This window comes from Lepisosteus platostomus, chromosome 12 (assembly GCF_059453375.1).
Source record: "Lepisosteus platostomus isolate fLepPlt1 chromosome 12, fLepPlt1.hap1, whole genome shotgun sequence".
Classification (NCBI taxonomy): Eukaryota; Metazoa; Chordata; class Actinopteri; order Semionotiformes; family Lepisosteidae; genus Lepisosteus; species Lepisosteus platostomus.
In genome coordinates, this window is record NC_142622.1 from 17,418,609 (window position 1) to 17,433,962 (window position 15,354).

Below are 15,354 nucleotides of genomic sequence, written 5' to 3' on the forward strand. Positions count from 1 at the left end.
CTGGTATAATTCTGTTTTATTTGCTATTAAGAAATTGTAGCAAATCTGTACTACTGGAAGCAGTAGGAATTTATTAGAATATTTATAGTGTAAGGTTAGTAAAGGTAACATTTTGCAGATTTTATTCACATTAGAGTGACAAGAATTGCATAATGGCTAAAAATGATCATGCATAAGTTTATAGAATCTTCACCTCTGTATGAATTTATAAAAAAACCTGCATTGAAGGATTCTTATCATGCAATTTAGCACCTGCACACCAAGAACAGGGCCACAGAAATGCAAAACCAAACCAAAGGAACAGTTCAAAAAGGACCTAATAAAGTTCAAAAGACTAAATCAGTAAATGTCCATTTAACACTGAGCAATGTTTGATGTGGGCTTGAAGGAATCCCATGATGTTCCTTTCCAAACCCCAGCAAGCTTTGTGGCACACCAGGTGCTTATGGGATTGAGTATGGTCAGAGAGAACCAATAATTCCTCCGGGTGATGCCAAGAGCCCCGCGGACACTGAGGGACTGCCTTTCTGAGCGTGACGGGTGGAGGACATGGGTACAGGATTCATCCAGGATTACAGGTTACAGGATTCATGTCAGTACAGTAGGTCTGACTACGATCTCAACACTAGATCGGCAAGTAAAAGCACCAAGTTAGCGACTGCTTCGCCAACTGAATCTTAGCCCCTGAACCGCAGCCCCAATTTTCCAGATCGGTTATTAAGCCTCGGTAACAAAATAAATTCACTGACAGCATAGAAAAATGTACGAATTTCGAATTAAGCACAAAATCGTGAACTTTGTGAAAGTACTATGAGTCTCCATGTTGTTGTAACCCCCTGGACTCGCCACGGACAAGAACAAGTGTTCCAACGAACTGCAACATGGTGTGGCCCTTCCTGCCCACTAGTCACCGTAATAGCTATAGGTACAGGCGGAGTGGTGGCTCTGTGGCTAAGGAGCTGCGCCTGTGCTTGGAAGGTCGCCGGTTCAAATCCTGTGGCTGGCAGAGAAATACTACTCCCTGAGCAAAGCCCTTAACCCCAACTTCTCCAGGGGTGCCCTGTAAACGGCTGACCCTGTGCTCTGTCCCCAAGCTTCTCCCCCTGTCTGTGTGTCTCATGGAGAGCAGGTTGGGGTATGAGAAAAGACAAATTCCTAATGCAAGAAATTGTATAGGGCTAATAAAGTGACCTTAGCTACAGGATTTTCTATATGTAATGTGATGTACAAGCAAATAAGTACAGGTTGTGCAGCAGATATTTCACCGCAGAAAATTTCCAACATGACCATTCTATTTATCGGCAAAAGTGTCTCAGATTCTAAATCAATATTTCTTTTGGATTAAAAGAGATGTATTCACAAACCTGCTTGTTTACAATTTAATAGGACTGCTTCATGCCACTGGAAGTATTGTCTCGTTCCGAATCACTTAATATGGCGCTGCACATACCTGGAAATTTTGTGATGTACGACAGCCAACAAACCCTCCTTGAGAAATGCAGATTCTACCTTTCTAGAGACTGAACTCCTGACTTTTTGTCCATTATTAAACATGAGCCATGCAGATGTCAGCTGCTGCTGAAATGCCTGGTCTTTCTTGGATTTTGCTCTGGTGCTGCTGGTGAAATCCTTGCCACAATTAACATCATTGAAAGACTGATTTTCGTTACAATCAGAGGACAAATTAAGTACAGATCCTGGGATTTTCCTTTTTTGTGGGGCTGGGGTTTTCCAAATTATTTTCTCCTTTTACGAAACATACAACTCCTGTTGGGTTGGCAGCAGACACTTTGAGATCAAAGGTCACTTGCTTCCAATTCACTAATAATTTGCTAAGCAAGAAATCAACTGAACCATAATTAACTGTCAGATAAACTAACTACAGGAGCAGACATCAGAGTTATTTAGCATTGTGCAAGTGCAGTCCTACTGTAATTTCTCAAAAATGCACAAAGCGAAAATGCATTCTGCCCAGTTTTAATAACAAGATTAAAAATATTAGGGCTCCTTGAAAACATGCAACACTCAAGGAGCTGGCACCTGTAGCCAAAGTGGATTGTAATCAGGATATGAATACTGGCATCTCTCAGTTTACAAACTGGGTCCTGGGATCACCTTCAATGATCTAGTAATCAGGACCTGGGTTCAGTGCCTCATCTGAAGGACAGCACCTCCTTAGTATGGTATCGTGGACAATGCTGTGGAAATTCTGGTCCAGAGAAAGAGTGACTTCACTTGCAGAAGCAACCTGGATTTCCTTGAAGCATCACAAAACATTGGAAAGGATTTTAAAAGACAAACTGTTTTTTTTTGCAAATGTCTGGGATCCTTATGTATCCCCAACTTGCTCTGTGCGTGTGTGTTTGGAGGGGTGGGGCAGGACTGGGCGGGACTTCAAAACCCATTAAAATCTATGAATGATTGTTCACTAATGCCATATGACATCAGAGCCTCAACTTCAGGACTCCTTAAAAAAAAGGTTTGAGCTACTGTAAGCTGAGAAGTCAGGTGTAATGGACTGACACACACAAAGACCACATTGTAAGTCTTATTTAATGGTTCTATAATGTGTCCCTACTGTATATATCAGTGTTAGAAAAGACTATGCACAAAACCACATTTGTTTTCACAATCCAACTACAGCGTAATCTTTGATGATTCAAGTGGAGGCTGTTCAGCCTGTTTAGTTCACTTGACTGCCATCAGTTAAGCAACCCAAGGATGCCATCCAGTCATTTCTTGAAAACATGGCTGGGTAGCTTGTTGCAAATTCACGTAACTCACACCTTCAGATCAGCACTGAACACTGGTCAAATTAGAAAAGCAATTAGTTTTAGAATATTACATTATATGTACATTACATGATATACATCTTTGTGCTCCAGAAACATGTTTATTTCTGTGGACCTAGTTTTTGAAAATATAGCATCTTGTCTGTCATGTGTTCATCCTAAAATGCAACCTAACAACAGAGAAAGTATTTCCTGCAGTCTGGAAATGGCTGTCAGTCTATCTTCAAGATTTGTAGTGTACTGATCTAAGTCTCACAGCAGATAAATTGAATAACTATGGACTTTTTAAAAAATGATCACGTGCAAGACTGGCTTCTTCCTCATAGCCTGCCGATACAGAATTGGTTGTCATATTTCGAAGACATCATGCATGATTCTAGCACTTTCTACCACCAGAATACATAAGGCTAGCGATGCCACTCTGAACATCTGGAGCAACTTGCAACTAGAATAAATGAGACAAGGGTGCAGGTCTGATTGCACTGGGGTCTGAGGAGGGTTGGGAAAATGTCTTGCATCCTTTCTTGTGTATTTTGCTATCTTGATGTTCCTTGTTAGAACCAAAATAAAAAAATTATCTAAAAAAATGTGTTGCAGTGATAAACAGGATTAGATCATCTCAGCTGATAAAAAACCTGTTTATGTTTTTCATGGTTTCTTTATGACGAAAGGTTTTTTTTTCATGAAGACTACAGGCAGATCTTTAGCATTGTAAAAGCACTGCTTTATAAAGCCTTCTTTTGTGTACAGTGCACGGTGTATTAGCGTGTTTACAATTACTGGTGCATAAAAAATAAAGTAACAGATAAAATTCTTCAGAATTCTTCAGTGTGGAGCAGAATATTTCAGTCATGAACTGTGCATTTCATTGCCAGTCAGAATACCAAAAACAAGTTTTTCCCTTCCACTGGAATAAGGTAAAGAGTAGACAGTTGGTTGCAAACTCAAGCTTTGGAGATCTCTAAAGCTTTTGTTTAAAATGTTCTGGAACCATATTTGAGATAATTTTCTTTGAATATGGAACTGGGTCCCTGTTAGCCACTTCTCAAATAGAGTAGCTTAATGGACCAATTTGGAATGCCATGTTTCTGAAGACAGCTGACATTATATGAAAATACTGAATCTCATCCCATCACAGGCTTTCTTAGTGATTAACACTTCTTTTCTCAATCACTGAGCAGCTCTTTAAGGAACATCTGCTCTGTGACTGGAACAGTTCAGGTTTACACCTGCCATTACAATAAAACAAACTCATACTGCCAGACCACTTCTTTTAGCATTTAATATGTTCTAATGCTTAGCTTTGTACATGGATTTTGAAAGGAATGACTAAACTACTTAAGAGCTACAAAGAAAAAAAAATCTTTGGACACACCACAGTGATTCACTGAAGACAGAGCTTCATCTGGATTAAGGTGTGGTTCTGGAACAAAATTGGCTATAAATAAGCACTTAGAAGGCAGACTTGTTCTCCAGCTTTTCATATAGTGTAACAGCATTAACCCATCTTAAACAAAAACCATGATAACGTATAATGATATTGAACTTATTTTATTGAATTATGGATGTTAAAATGTTTGATAAGTAAATGACTAACCCTAATTGGTGCCACTGACATTTCTCCAAACGCAAATCTCAGTATTCAAAGGGACTGTTCAGCAGGTCCCAGACCTAAATCTTTTTCCAGGACTGGGGGGGGGGGGGGGGGTTAACCTCTGTTTTTCTCCCAATACAAAGGATACTGTGCTGTAAGTTTTGTTTAAGGTAAGGAGCCTGTATATCTCTTTGCTAAAATAATGTCCATAAAGCAATTAAACAGGGAAAAGGAGAAACAGCTGAGCTACCACAGTTCAGAACTACTTTGCAAACTGACCTTGCTTCTAGCAACAGGGGCAGAATATGTAAATCAGGTTATTATTATCAAAAGAAGCAGCCAACACAAACTTTGCCCATACATACATACTCTGCCCATTGTGGCATGCTGAGCAGTACAAACCCATGAACAAGGTTAGAGTCATTCTTATGCTAAGTTGACAAACACTTGATGATTCTACCTTAAAACGCTAACTAGTTTTAAGGCAAGCAGGTAGCTAAATCATTTGTGTATTCAAAGTTGTATTCCCTATTCAGACAGGTTAACATGCCTCCCTTCCTCTCCCTCTGACAAGCACACTTCGACAAGCAACAGGGCTTTACTGGAAGTGAGCAAACAAACTTCAAAGTGCCTGCCATATAAATACCCTCAAATAAATAAACACAATCTGCTTGCACTATAGAGAGCCTTTCCTTGAAACATTGCCCCCCTTCGAAATCCACAGAAGCCAGAGTTTATTTAAACTATCGCATTTCAAAGCCGGCCAGCATTTCCCTTCAAGGTGACTACAGGGACGCGTCCGATTTGCATGTGGCTATTTGCAAAATGTCTTGTAAGATCTGCTTTCAGGAAATGGCTAAGTCTCAGAGCGGGCAACCAGCCTCTTTCACACACATGTCTCTCCCTACCTGTTTATGGTATACTGCTCCCAATGTTGTGGTTAGGAAGGTACTTTCTATAATGCTCCCCCCCCCCCCCCACCACCTCCCCCTCAACAGCCCCTTCATTCTTCGCTGGATTTTCACTGCACAAACCAAGAACAGATGTCTGGGGCTGCAGTGATGAAAGACACTGCTGTTCTGGATGGCAGCCACATGCTTTTCATTCAAAGATGAAAGCTAGCAGCTCCCCTTCTAGTGGAGCCAGTTTCAAAAAGCAGCAAATCTCCCACTGACTCAAACTCTTCATAAACACTTACACATTAACACGCCCCCCCCCTCCACCCCCCACCCCAGAAATACATCCTCCCTAAATACACAGCTTATTTCTCCACCCTTCAGAATGATCTCTCCTTCATGTTTCCAACTCAACCCAAAGGAGAAAGCGACCTTACAATAACTGCAATTAAGGCACAAAATGTCTAATCCTCATTAAACACCAAGTCAATATTTCTAGCTCTCTGACTGATAAAATATGCCTAAAAAACATCAATGAATTGTTTTCATTGAACCAAATATTTCTACAATAGCACAAAAAGTAATGAAGTAGGAAGAATTAACTTCCCAGCTTTTTAAAGAGTACACATCATTGACTGTGACATTTTAAATTATCCAGATATCCTGTAGTTTTTCCAAAGCAAATAGAACTAGCTGACAAATTTAAACTTTAAGTTAAAAGATGTGCTAGTGCTCAGAGACAGATCTCCTCTGCAATGAGCAATTACCACATCTTCAGTACAGGCACATATCTGGATAAAACTTTTATATACATGTATTCTTCTTCTGTCTAGTGTTACCCCTTGACACATCTTATGTAAGCATTTTATAAATTACACGGCTTGCAAAAAAAGTTTACCAAGATCTTAAGTTTTGTAAATACACCCTCTTAAATTGAGATTTTCTTTCTTTTCTGAAAGAATGTGACTTATCTAGGAATTACGTTTGAATATATATTGGTGTAGCTGCCAAATACAGAAGTTTTAATGGTTTCAATAGTATTTGTTACAATCCGTGTCACTGAGGATGTAAGTAAAAGATGAAAGAATAAAAGAACATTTAAAACATTAATAATACCAGTTATTAATACCAAAATATATTGGTAGTATTTTTAATACTACCAATATTGTGGCTTCTGATGTATCATGGGGAAGGATATTTAAGCTTCTTTCCATCTTATAACTTGAGTTCTGCCTTTTCTGGCACTTGAGAGAACAGCCTACAAAACGTTGACCATTTTGTAAAAAAAGCTCAGTGTTTGCACTCCAGACTGAGCTGTGCTGATGGACATGGCGAAAACAACAGAGGCATTTGCTTTACCTATCAACGAGTACTCTATTCTCAGATCTGGTAATAAAGAGATAGGTACTACATATGGATAACTTTCTTAGATCTTTACCATACCTGCAAAGCAAAGTATTTTTTATGAAGATAGCAATGGCATTGTGGTTGCGTTACAAGACACTTTGCTTTACTGAATATACCACATAGATCTGACTTCATGGAGAGCGCAAATCTCTCTGCTTAAATAAGATTGTCTGGATTTGTATAACTGGTGATAAAGCAAAACGCTCTGAACTTTTGAGATGAACTCTGTTACTCCATGTGACGCTGCACTTTACTAGATAGATGAGGCGTTGTGTATGCCTTCCTGGTTTGTGTTCTTCTTCATCGTTCACCTCTTGTTATTCAAAGCAAATATTTCCATTCACTGCCAAAAGGGAAGACATAACTTGTGTGGCTCATGCACCTGTGCTAATCTGTCAGTATATGAATCTTCAGACTTCTTCTCAAACATGAGCTACTGAATCTACTGGGTGTGTGTCCACAAAGGCCCTCTACTTTTCTTTCAACAGAAAGCTGTCAAAACATCCGTCTTAAGATTTATTTCACTGAAATGAGTAGGCCACTACAGTGATAAGCAATATTTTTTCAGTGAAAGGTTTACGTACACTGAAGATGTTCACAGTCTATAGTGAAAAGAATAGAGACAAAACTAGAGCTACCTAATACAGTCAAAGAAAACAAACCTCAGGTTGTGCAACACAAAAGCAGAAAGTATTTTAAAATATTTCAAAAGACTTGCCTGGTTCTGTGCACTACAATACTGCCTTACACAGTATTTCCGAAATAGGCTTTATGATAAATTAGGAAATACGAAATTAAATAGGCTCTTTTGAACATTTCTGAAGCCAGACTACTCCTTTGTGTTTTAAGAAAAACAAGTTTTAAATATACACATTGAAAGACAGGGTTTCATAGAGTAGACATATCTTTTCAAATACTGTAAGTGTTGGTTGTCTGCGGGGCACAAATAATTACAGTCTTAAAAGCACAGCATAACGGGCAAAGCTATTCACTTCTTGCTCCAACAACAAAAACCTTTCATGAAGTGAGAAACGTCTTGTGCCCAAAATAAAGCCCACCGAAAGACCTATCCTCCCCTCCACCCAGACCAAAAAAACCTTTCATTTAATTTCCCTGGGCAAAGGAGACTGGAAGGTGGAGCAGCTGTAATGTGGGCTGGACACTGAGGCTCCACTGATAGAAGAAGCCTCCAATAATTCACCTCTTGGCCCTTTGAAGTTTATGTGACACAGCTGTGGAATCCGATTACCTAACTGTGCTCTGAGAAAGAAAAAACAAGATACAGGATCCTCCCTTCCTCCTGAAAATAAGTAACCCCCTATCTTGACAAACCTATTCAAATGCCAAAACACACAGAACGCTTGTTCTAATCTGTTCCTAGTGCAACTTGGACAAATCAATACACTAACAAGGATTTTAAACTTGTTAATTACTCAAAAACTCGGAACAAACCTGGCTAATCTAGATTTAAAATGAGCTTCAAAGAGAAAGTGGAATATTTAACATTCCATCACTCCGGTATAAATTTCTTAACAATTGGCAATAAGTGTAAAATGTAGCAAGTACACTAACAGCAATTTAGTATGGCATTGTTAAAAGGCTTATTTTCCATAACAATACCCATTAGCGTAAGAGAAACTACCATGTCCTACAATTAGAAGTTAAAAATTAAGTCTCAATATGTTTCCAGTAATTGAATAAAAAGATTTCATTTGGTGTGTCACGTTGACCAGAGGATGTTTTAGATGTGCTACAATATCAGATTAGTTGAAAGATTGGAACTGGGGTTATCAACTAAAGAGGCAGGTCACTGCAAAACTGTTTAGTCTGTTTAAAAGTAGACATATGTTGGTAATTACAAGGAAAAAGTCTGTTAAAGCCCTTTCTCATTTGAAAAAGTGAAAAAACAACAAAAATGCACTCTTTAAATTCTCTGTTCTTGGTGTAATTTATATTCTCTTTGGGCTCCACGGGCTATTGATGCACAGACAGCTGATCTTTTCAATGACCTGTGACTTCCTGACCAAGACCTGCAATGCAGATTGTTTCTCAAACAGTTCTGCTCCCCTCACAGTAACCCACAGCCCGTTTACTTAAGAACCTTTGAAAAGGGGAGTTGGGGGAGCTAGCCTTGCACTTCAGAAAGGATCTCTGGTGCTGTAATCGTTATTTTTAACTGGTGAAGCCAAATGCTGAATTCAATTCTCTCCATTACTTCTCAAAGAAAAAGCAACACAAGTGACCTGACCAGGAAACAAACCAGTAATTTCATTATGCTATCAGTCGAAACCTGAAACTAGACTATAAGCAAAGACAACTGGCCTGGCAGTATTGTATGACACTAATATTCTTTAAAACTATTAAAACTCATTTGTTTTATGGACAAAAGAAAAAAAAGCACACAGACATTGGGCTGACATCTATGGCTCAAAATTATGCAAAAGGGGCAAATTTGATTTATGCCAGAGACTTAGCCTCTATTAAGCTTCATGAGGCTAGCATTTGGTTCAAACCAACTTTGCAGGATGAATAAGATATTATTAACATTTATTTCAGCTACAATTTGAATATTTTTTAGTTGAAACAGAGCCAATTTTACTTCAAAGACTCCAAAATGAAATGCTCTTCAGCTGTCTACTTCCTTCTGACATCCTGACATCCAGGACAATTTCAAATGAAACTGTCTAGATTCTAAATATACTTTTTATTCCAGAGCAATATTTAATAAAAACTGATAATGAATCCATTTTGTACAATGTTCTATAAGCTAGCTTTGAAGCCATGTATTTTGATATGATCTCTAACTAATCATGGGAAACTACCTCTGGATTCTGACCTCTGCAGACAACGCTGAACTACTGTACACTTGCATCAGTAACTATTTAGCCCCTAAAAAAAGCTAAGCCTTAGAAGCTAATAACTTCAAGACCTGACATCAGGTTGTTTCTGTTTTTCTCTCAGTTTTGTGGACTCTATACCATCTTTTTGTTGAATATCTGCCACACTGCAGAGTCTCCTAAAAGTATTTTAAAGTTGTATTTTATCCATCACATAATCGAAGTGCAGTTATCGTTTTTACTGTGCCGTTACAACATTTACAGCAATTCAATTATGACCAAGACTGAAGGGTACAAAACCTTGTTATCAAGGAATCAGACCTTCCTACATCACTTTGCAGGCCTCAAAGAGACATACTCAATTTGTGTAATGAATGCATAAAACATCACTTTAATGCCTTTATACTTCCTGGATAGATGGAGCAATTATTAAATTTTGTTCTGAATTTAACAAAATGTTTCAAAGGGGTTAATTAATGTTTCAAGGGTTTGGAGCCCACAAGTACACTAGCCAGCTTCTAATAAATGTCCCCCGTGGAAAAGCACTAAAAACAATAGTGAAACAAAAGAAAAACAAATGGGATTTGCAAATCATTAATTTTTTACAGAACATAATTTATAATGAAAACCTGATGTCATCGCTTCCATGGAACAACACTTGGCATAAACTGTAAGGCGGGAATCACATAGCAGTGGGGGTAGGATAGGGTTGAAGTGAAAGGGAAGGAAATAAGTTAATGGAATTTGAGTTTAACAAAGTTTGGTGTGGCATGGATAGGGCACAAATATCAAAACACTAAAAGGGTCTTTTCTTTTTACCACGAAAGCCATCACTGAAAATCTTTCACTAATTCATGGAACAGCTACACTACACTAAACAAACTCAATGCAAATTCAAGAGGGAACAATGCGATATGTGAATGGAATTAGTCCATACTTTCACTGAGAGACAAATAATTTAATTAAGAGTTCCCGTCACTCACATTCGTAAAACTCTGTAGTCCATTGTATTTGAGGCAAGCGGTCTTTGATCAATAAGTAAAATTCTCAATACCACTCATCTTTCAAATAAAAAGCAATGTTTCAGCAGCAGGAAACAAATGAACCATTTCAATGTATAAAAAATGCAAAGACATACTTCTTAAAATGAATGGAGAACAAAGCACAATTTATGAATTAAATGCAGTTCTTGACCAGGAGAAGCAGAATACAGACGATGCGTCTTTAAAGCCGAACTCTCTGTAGACCCCCTCCCGATCAGCTCAGCTCACTTTTACCAGAGTCCTCATTCCAGCACAGAATAGGCAGCATGTCACCGGTATGAAATCTGCAGAGGTTGCTATTGTATAGGAAGCTAATGATATCAAGGCAAATAAGAAACCACCTCTCTGCTTGTGACAAGAGATGCTCTCGGGGAAACACAATCAAAGGCATTGCCCTGCTTCAGAAGGGTCCAACTCCAGTCCTCAGGGGCCATCAGGCAGGTTTTATAATCCTCTTTAAATCTCCAACTTCTTAAGAACAAGGAAAGCCCTCATCTTGTCCAGTTAAGCAAATAAGACTTAAATTCAGTAATTATGGGCTCAGATGTAAAGAAAGCCAGAAACCTTCCAGCCCTCCAGGAATGGGGCTGTACACCTCCACCCTACTTCAAACCAGTAATGTCTGGACTACAGGAAACCTTGCACTCCAAATTAAAACCTTTACTATGTTGAGTCAATTTAGAGCTACCGGCTCGTTTAGGAAGAAGCACAGACTGCAAAGTGGAGGACCAAGGAAGTTTTGCTGCTCTGCCATGCTGCACTGCGGCAGGCTGAGGGCTTTCACACCTAATCCCTCTGTGGGCGTCTACCATCAGGAAATCTCGGCAATAGCCAGAGAGGAGCACAGCTAAATTCAAAACCGTGACCTCTAGGTTTTCCGACTCCTGCAGGAGGATTTTACCAGATATGGCCTTAGGAGCCTGTATTTACTCTTTTATAATAGAATTGAGAGTTCTAGGACTTAAAGATAAGACCATAAAACCACTAAGAAGCACAAAGAAATGACCAAATGAAAACTAATGCAGCTCATTTTTGATCGTTTACTGCAAAGGATCTTTACGTGAAAATGTGGTCCCTGTGCCTCAAGGCATTGCTATGAGGTTCATTTAACATTCAAGACTGCTCATATTGTAGAAGATGTGAGTAGCACCAGGCTACCCTTGGTAAGATATATAGCTGCAAACTATAGGAATCTGAGGGGCTTGGCATAAAGTATCCCATTGTAATTAATGGAAGGATGACTGTTACCACTGCATGATTTACACTATACAAATATGGAAGATACTGTATGCCATTGCGGTAATGCTTAATGTGAGCAGTGAAAGCAATCTGGTTCTGGCAAGACGAGGTGTTGAGATATCTCCAAGGAGCTCTTCTGAAGCATCTGGTTCATTCTGCTGCTTGAAAGGGAAGTTAGCCAACTCATTTGGCTGTGTGCTAGGAGCCTGGAAATCTCATTCAGCTCGATCATTTACTTTTAAATGTCAGCATCAGAAATCAGTAATGCGTGCCTGTGAAAGTCCACTGCTAATGCTTTATTAAACTCCTTTTTTTAAAAACAAACAACTGTGAAAAGTCCCAATTCAGATTCACTCAAAAGAATCTGTGCATCCAGCCAGGGTGCCATCTTTCAATCCATACTTAAGTTTTCCCACATTTTAAAGTGACAAAATTCACAACCAACCCATATTAAATACAACAGTAGAGAGAGTGCAAAGCAGGACTTGAAACTGGCTGCAAAATGAAAATTTCAGCCCACATATCCCAAGATTGAAATGTCAACTAGTTTCCATGAAATTCCAATAATAATAACCAGAAAAAAAACAGACTTAGGTAGTGTTTAGCTGTTTCATCATACTGATATTCAACAGTGTACCACAGCGAAGCCAGATTGTATATAAAAATAAAGGAAGTGAGTGACATACAACTCCAATATTGCTAAAATGAAAAATATAGCTGACCGCAGTCATTGCCCCTTATAACTTACCCTTTCAAGTTAGGTCCTATACTCCAGAGAGTATAACTTAGAGTTCTCAAGCATTGCTTATGGGGAAAGGGTTCTAATGTATTGATGTGACAGCCTACCATTTTCAAAATATTCACAGGGCCTCGATGAGCTTGACACTCCCCGGCCTTACTTCATCTGACGCACTAACATCCAGACACACTCACATGGCACATGGGTATAGAGATAGAAGCAACAGCATTATCACCCCCTAGCCTGAATTTGCCAGATCTCAGAAGCCAAGCAAAGCTGGGCCAACTACTGGGGATAAATAGTTCTGTATACAGTAAATGTAAGGAAATGTCATCAAGACTTTATGTAAAGTGACAAAAGAAAACTTTGGGGAAACAGATTAGATGAGGCTATCAGAAGAATTGCAGGGAAGCCTTCATTCATACTCCAACTTTGAACAGAAACTTATGATGATGCAGAAAATATGCAATATATCTAAATTTAATATACTGTACACACTATAATCATACTACAGTATGTATAAACAGTATACTGGAATACACCTCATGATGCTTCTACGACATTCCAATGATACCAAATGCATTTCAGCTTTAATAATGCCCATCTCCATGAAAGAGCAGCAAAAACATCTCCCATTGCTCTGAGGCAGCAATTAAGCACAAGGGGATTCTTGAATGAAAGTCCTCTTCTCAAAGCCCACTTGAAATGCACAGCCAGCTCTTGTTCATTTAATTTGAAGAAGGCTTCAAGATCTATTATTGTACCAACAGATCTGTGGACCTAAGGTCTCTCATATTCTGTGGTGTAAACTTTAGGCGGTGATATGGAACTCCATAGAAACTGGAGATAGGTAGTCTCATTTTAAAACACAATTCATGCATTAATGGAATTGTGAGGATAAATGGTAATTGTGTGAAGAATTTGTAATTCAACAAAAACATGATTATTTCATCTTCTCCTCAGAGACCCATCTATGACAGTCTATAACAGTGTAGCCAAGTCCAGTCTCACAACCACACAGCGATGTTTTTATAATTATAGAACGAAACTGCACCCTAGGCAAACTTTTTTTTGAAAGTGTGGTTTCTTAATAGGACCTCTTTACACATAATAGGCAGTAATTAGGAGATAATTTTAGACATTCATTTTCAGCAATCTGAATCTACTTATTCACTTAAAACAAAAATGTTTCTGGGAAATCTTTAAGTTTTTCAATTAATGCTTGAGATGCTTTATTGGAGTGTAATTAAAAAGGAGGAGAAGTTAGTCTCCCACACACCAGAAGACCTGCATGCAAATCAACACAAAACCTAGACAGAAGGTAGTCTCTCGTTTTATACACCCATTTGGATTTGCACAGAACTCATTTGTAAAGAATTAAGGTGAACAATTCAAGTATCAACAAAAACTTGAACTTGAAACTGGTCGTTGGTTTTTGGCCAGTTTAGTTATTTTTGTCAGAATTGTGTTATTATCATCGGTTTTAGTTATGCAGTGTACCCTTTGAACTGAGTAAAGGCGGTGATTTGTACTGTTAAACTTCTTTATAAACTGAAATGATCAATTTCCCTTGTTTTGTAATCCCACCTGCGAATTCCTTAAGGTAAAGGTATTTGTCTAATTATATTAAGATTACAAATATTTGTCATCAATACATGGAAAACTAGGAACTGTTGCCATTAATAAGCATGCTTAAAATAACGGATACTAAAACAAGTGTACTATCTTCATTCACGCTTTGTGCCACAGCTTTTACCACATTTCCGCTCAAATACGGCATAAAATCTAAAACTATTTTTCAAACGAAGACTGCGCTTTAGTTACCTACCTGTCCGTCTTTGATTTTGTGCTCTGGAGCGCCGTACCTCTCGCCTTCTTCCAAACCCCTCCGTGCGTTTACCACAAAACTGTGTCCTAATACAAGGATAGAAGGATGTATACAACGCATAAGCAGAGAAAACACAATATAACTGAGTAACGCATCTATTAACGTTTCATATTAAGTCAACGTAAATATATCACATAGTAAGTGGCGATAAACAGAGACCGCTCACCTTCGGGATTCTCTCTCTGTTTACACGCTACTTGCCCAGCGAAGCATGGAAAGAAAAAAGAAAGGAATTACACATTTAAAACGTGAAAATCAATCGTTTAACTTTTAAAGAATCTAAAACATACACAGCATACTATGACGCTACTGTATCTCACCGTGTTTTGACTGGGGTTTCCCCATTCTTTGGCTTTTGGTCAGCTACAAGTTCCTTGAGCAACCCTTCACCAAGAGGATGGTCATTTGGTCTGGTGTTAGAAATGCAGATCCCAACGAACAAATCCCAGAAATCTTTTTAAACCATCGGAGCCGGGTTGTTTTCGGACAAACAACCAGCACAGGTGCTACTCCGCTAAACGGAAAAAGGTTCACACATCAAGTCAGAAGGAGAGAGATTTCCGAAATAACCCCGACACTCGCGTCGCGACTTGCTGCAAAGCTAATTCTGATCAACTAAAAGCGCAGTTGAACACTGCACAGCAAAGCTGGAAGGCTGACTGACAGTATTGAGAACGCCACCTGGTGACTCCTATAGTTCATTTTATGCTGAGCAACAAATTTAAATTTGGTGTTAGCAAGGAGACATTTCATCAGTGTAGAAAATAGAAACGGACTGGTCTGTAACACATACTTTATGTCCCTGTGTTGTTTTCTCCCGGTTTGCTCTCTCTGCGTGTACTGTATGTTGCAACTACAAACATTCTGCAGTTTTTTTTTAATTCACGACGCAGAAGTGATGTTTGAAGTCTTCCGTAAA

General features: G+C 38.7%; 1 protein-coding gene across 1 annotated transcript in view; it reads right to left on the reverse strand.

Annotated features, from left to right (window-relative positions):
• nkd2b (NKD inhibitor of WNT signaling pathway 2b) overlaps positions 1–15,097 on the reverse strand; it is a 47,831-nt gene extending 32,734 nt beyond the window's left edge. Inside the window, exons 1-3 of the mRNA XM_088601216.1 lie at positions 14,756–15,097; positions 14,602–14,628; positions 14,376–14,461 (exon numbers count right to left, since the gene is read on the reverse strand). Coding sequence (XP_088457342.1) covers positions 14,376–14,461; positions 14,602–14,628; positions 14,756–14,780 — 138 coding nt within the window. The 5' untranslated portion in view covers positions 14,781–15,097. The remainder of the gene's footprint in view (positions 1–14,375; positions 14,462–14,601; positions 14,629–14,755) is intronic.
• Positions 15,098–15,354: the final 257 nt, after the last annotated feature.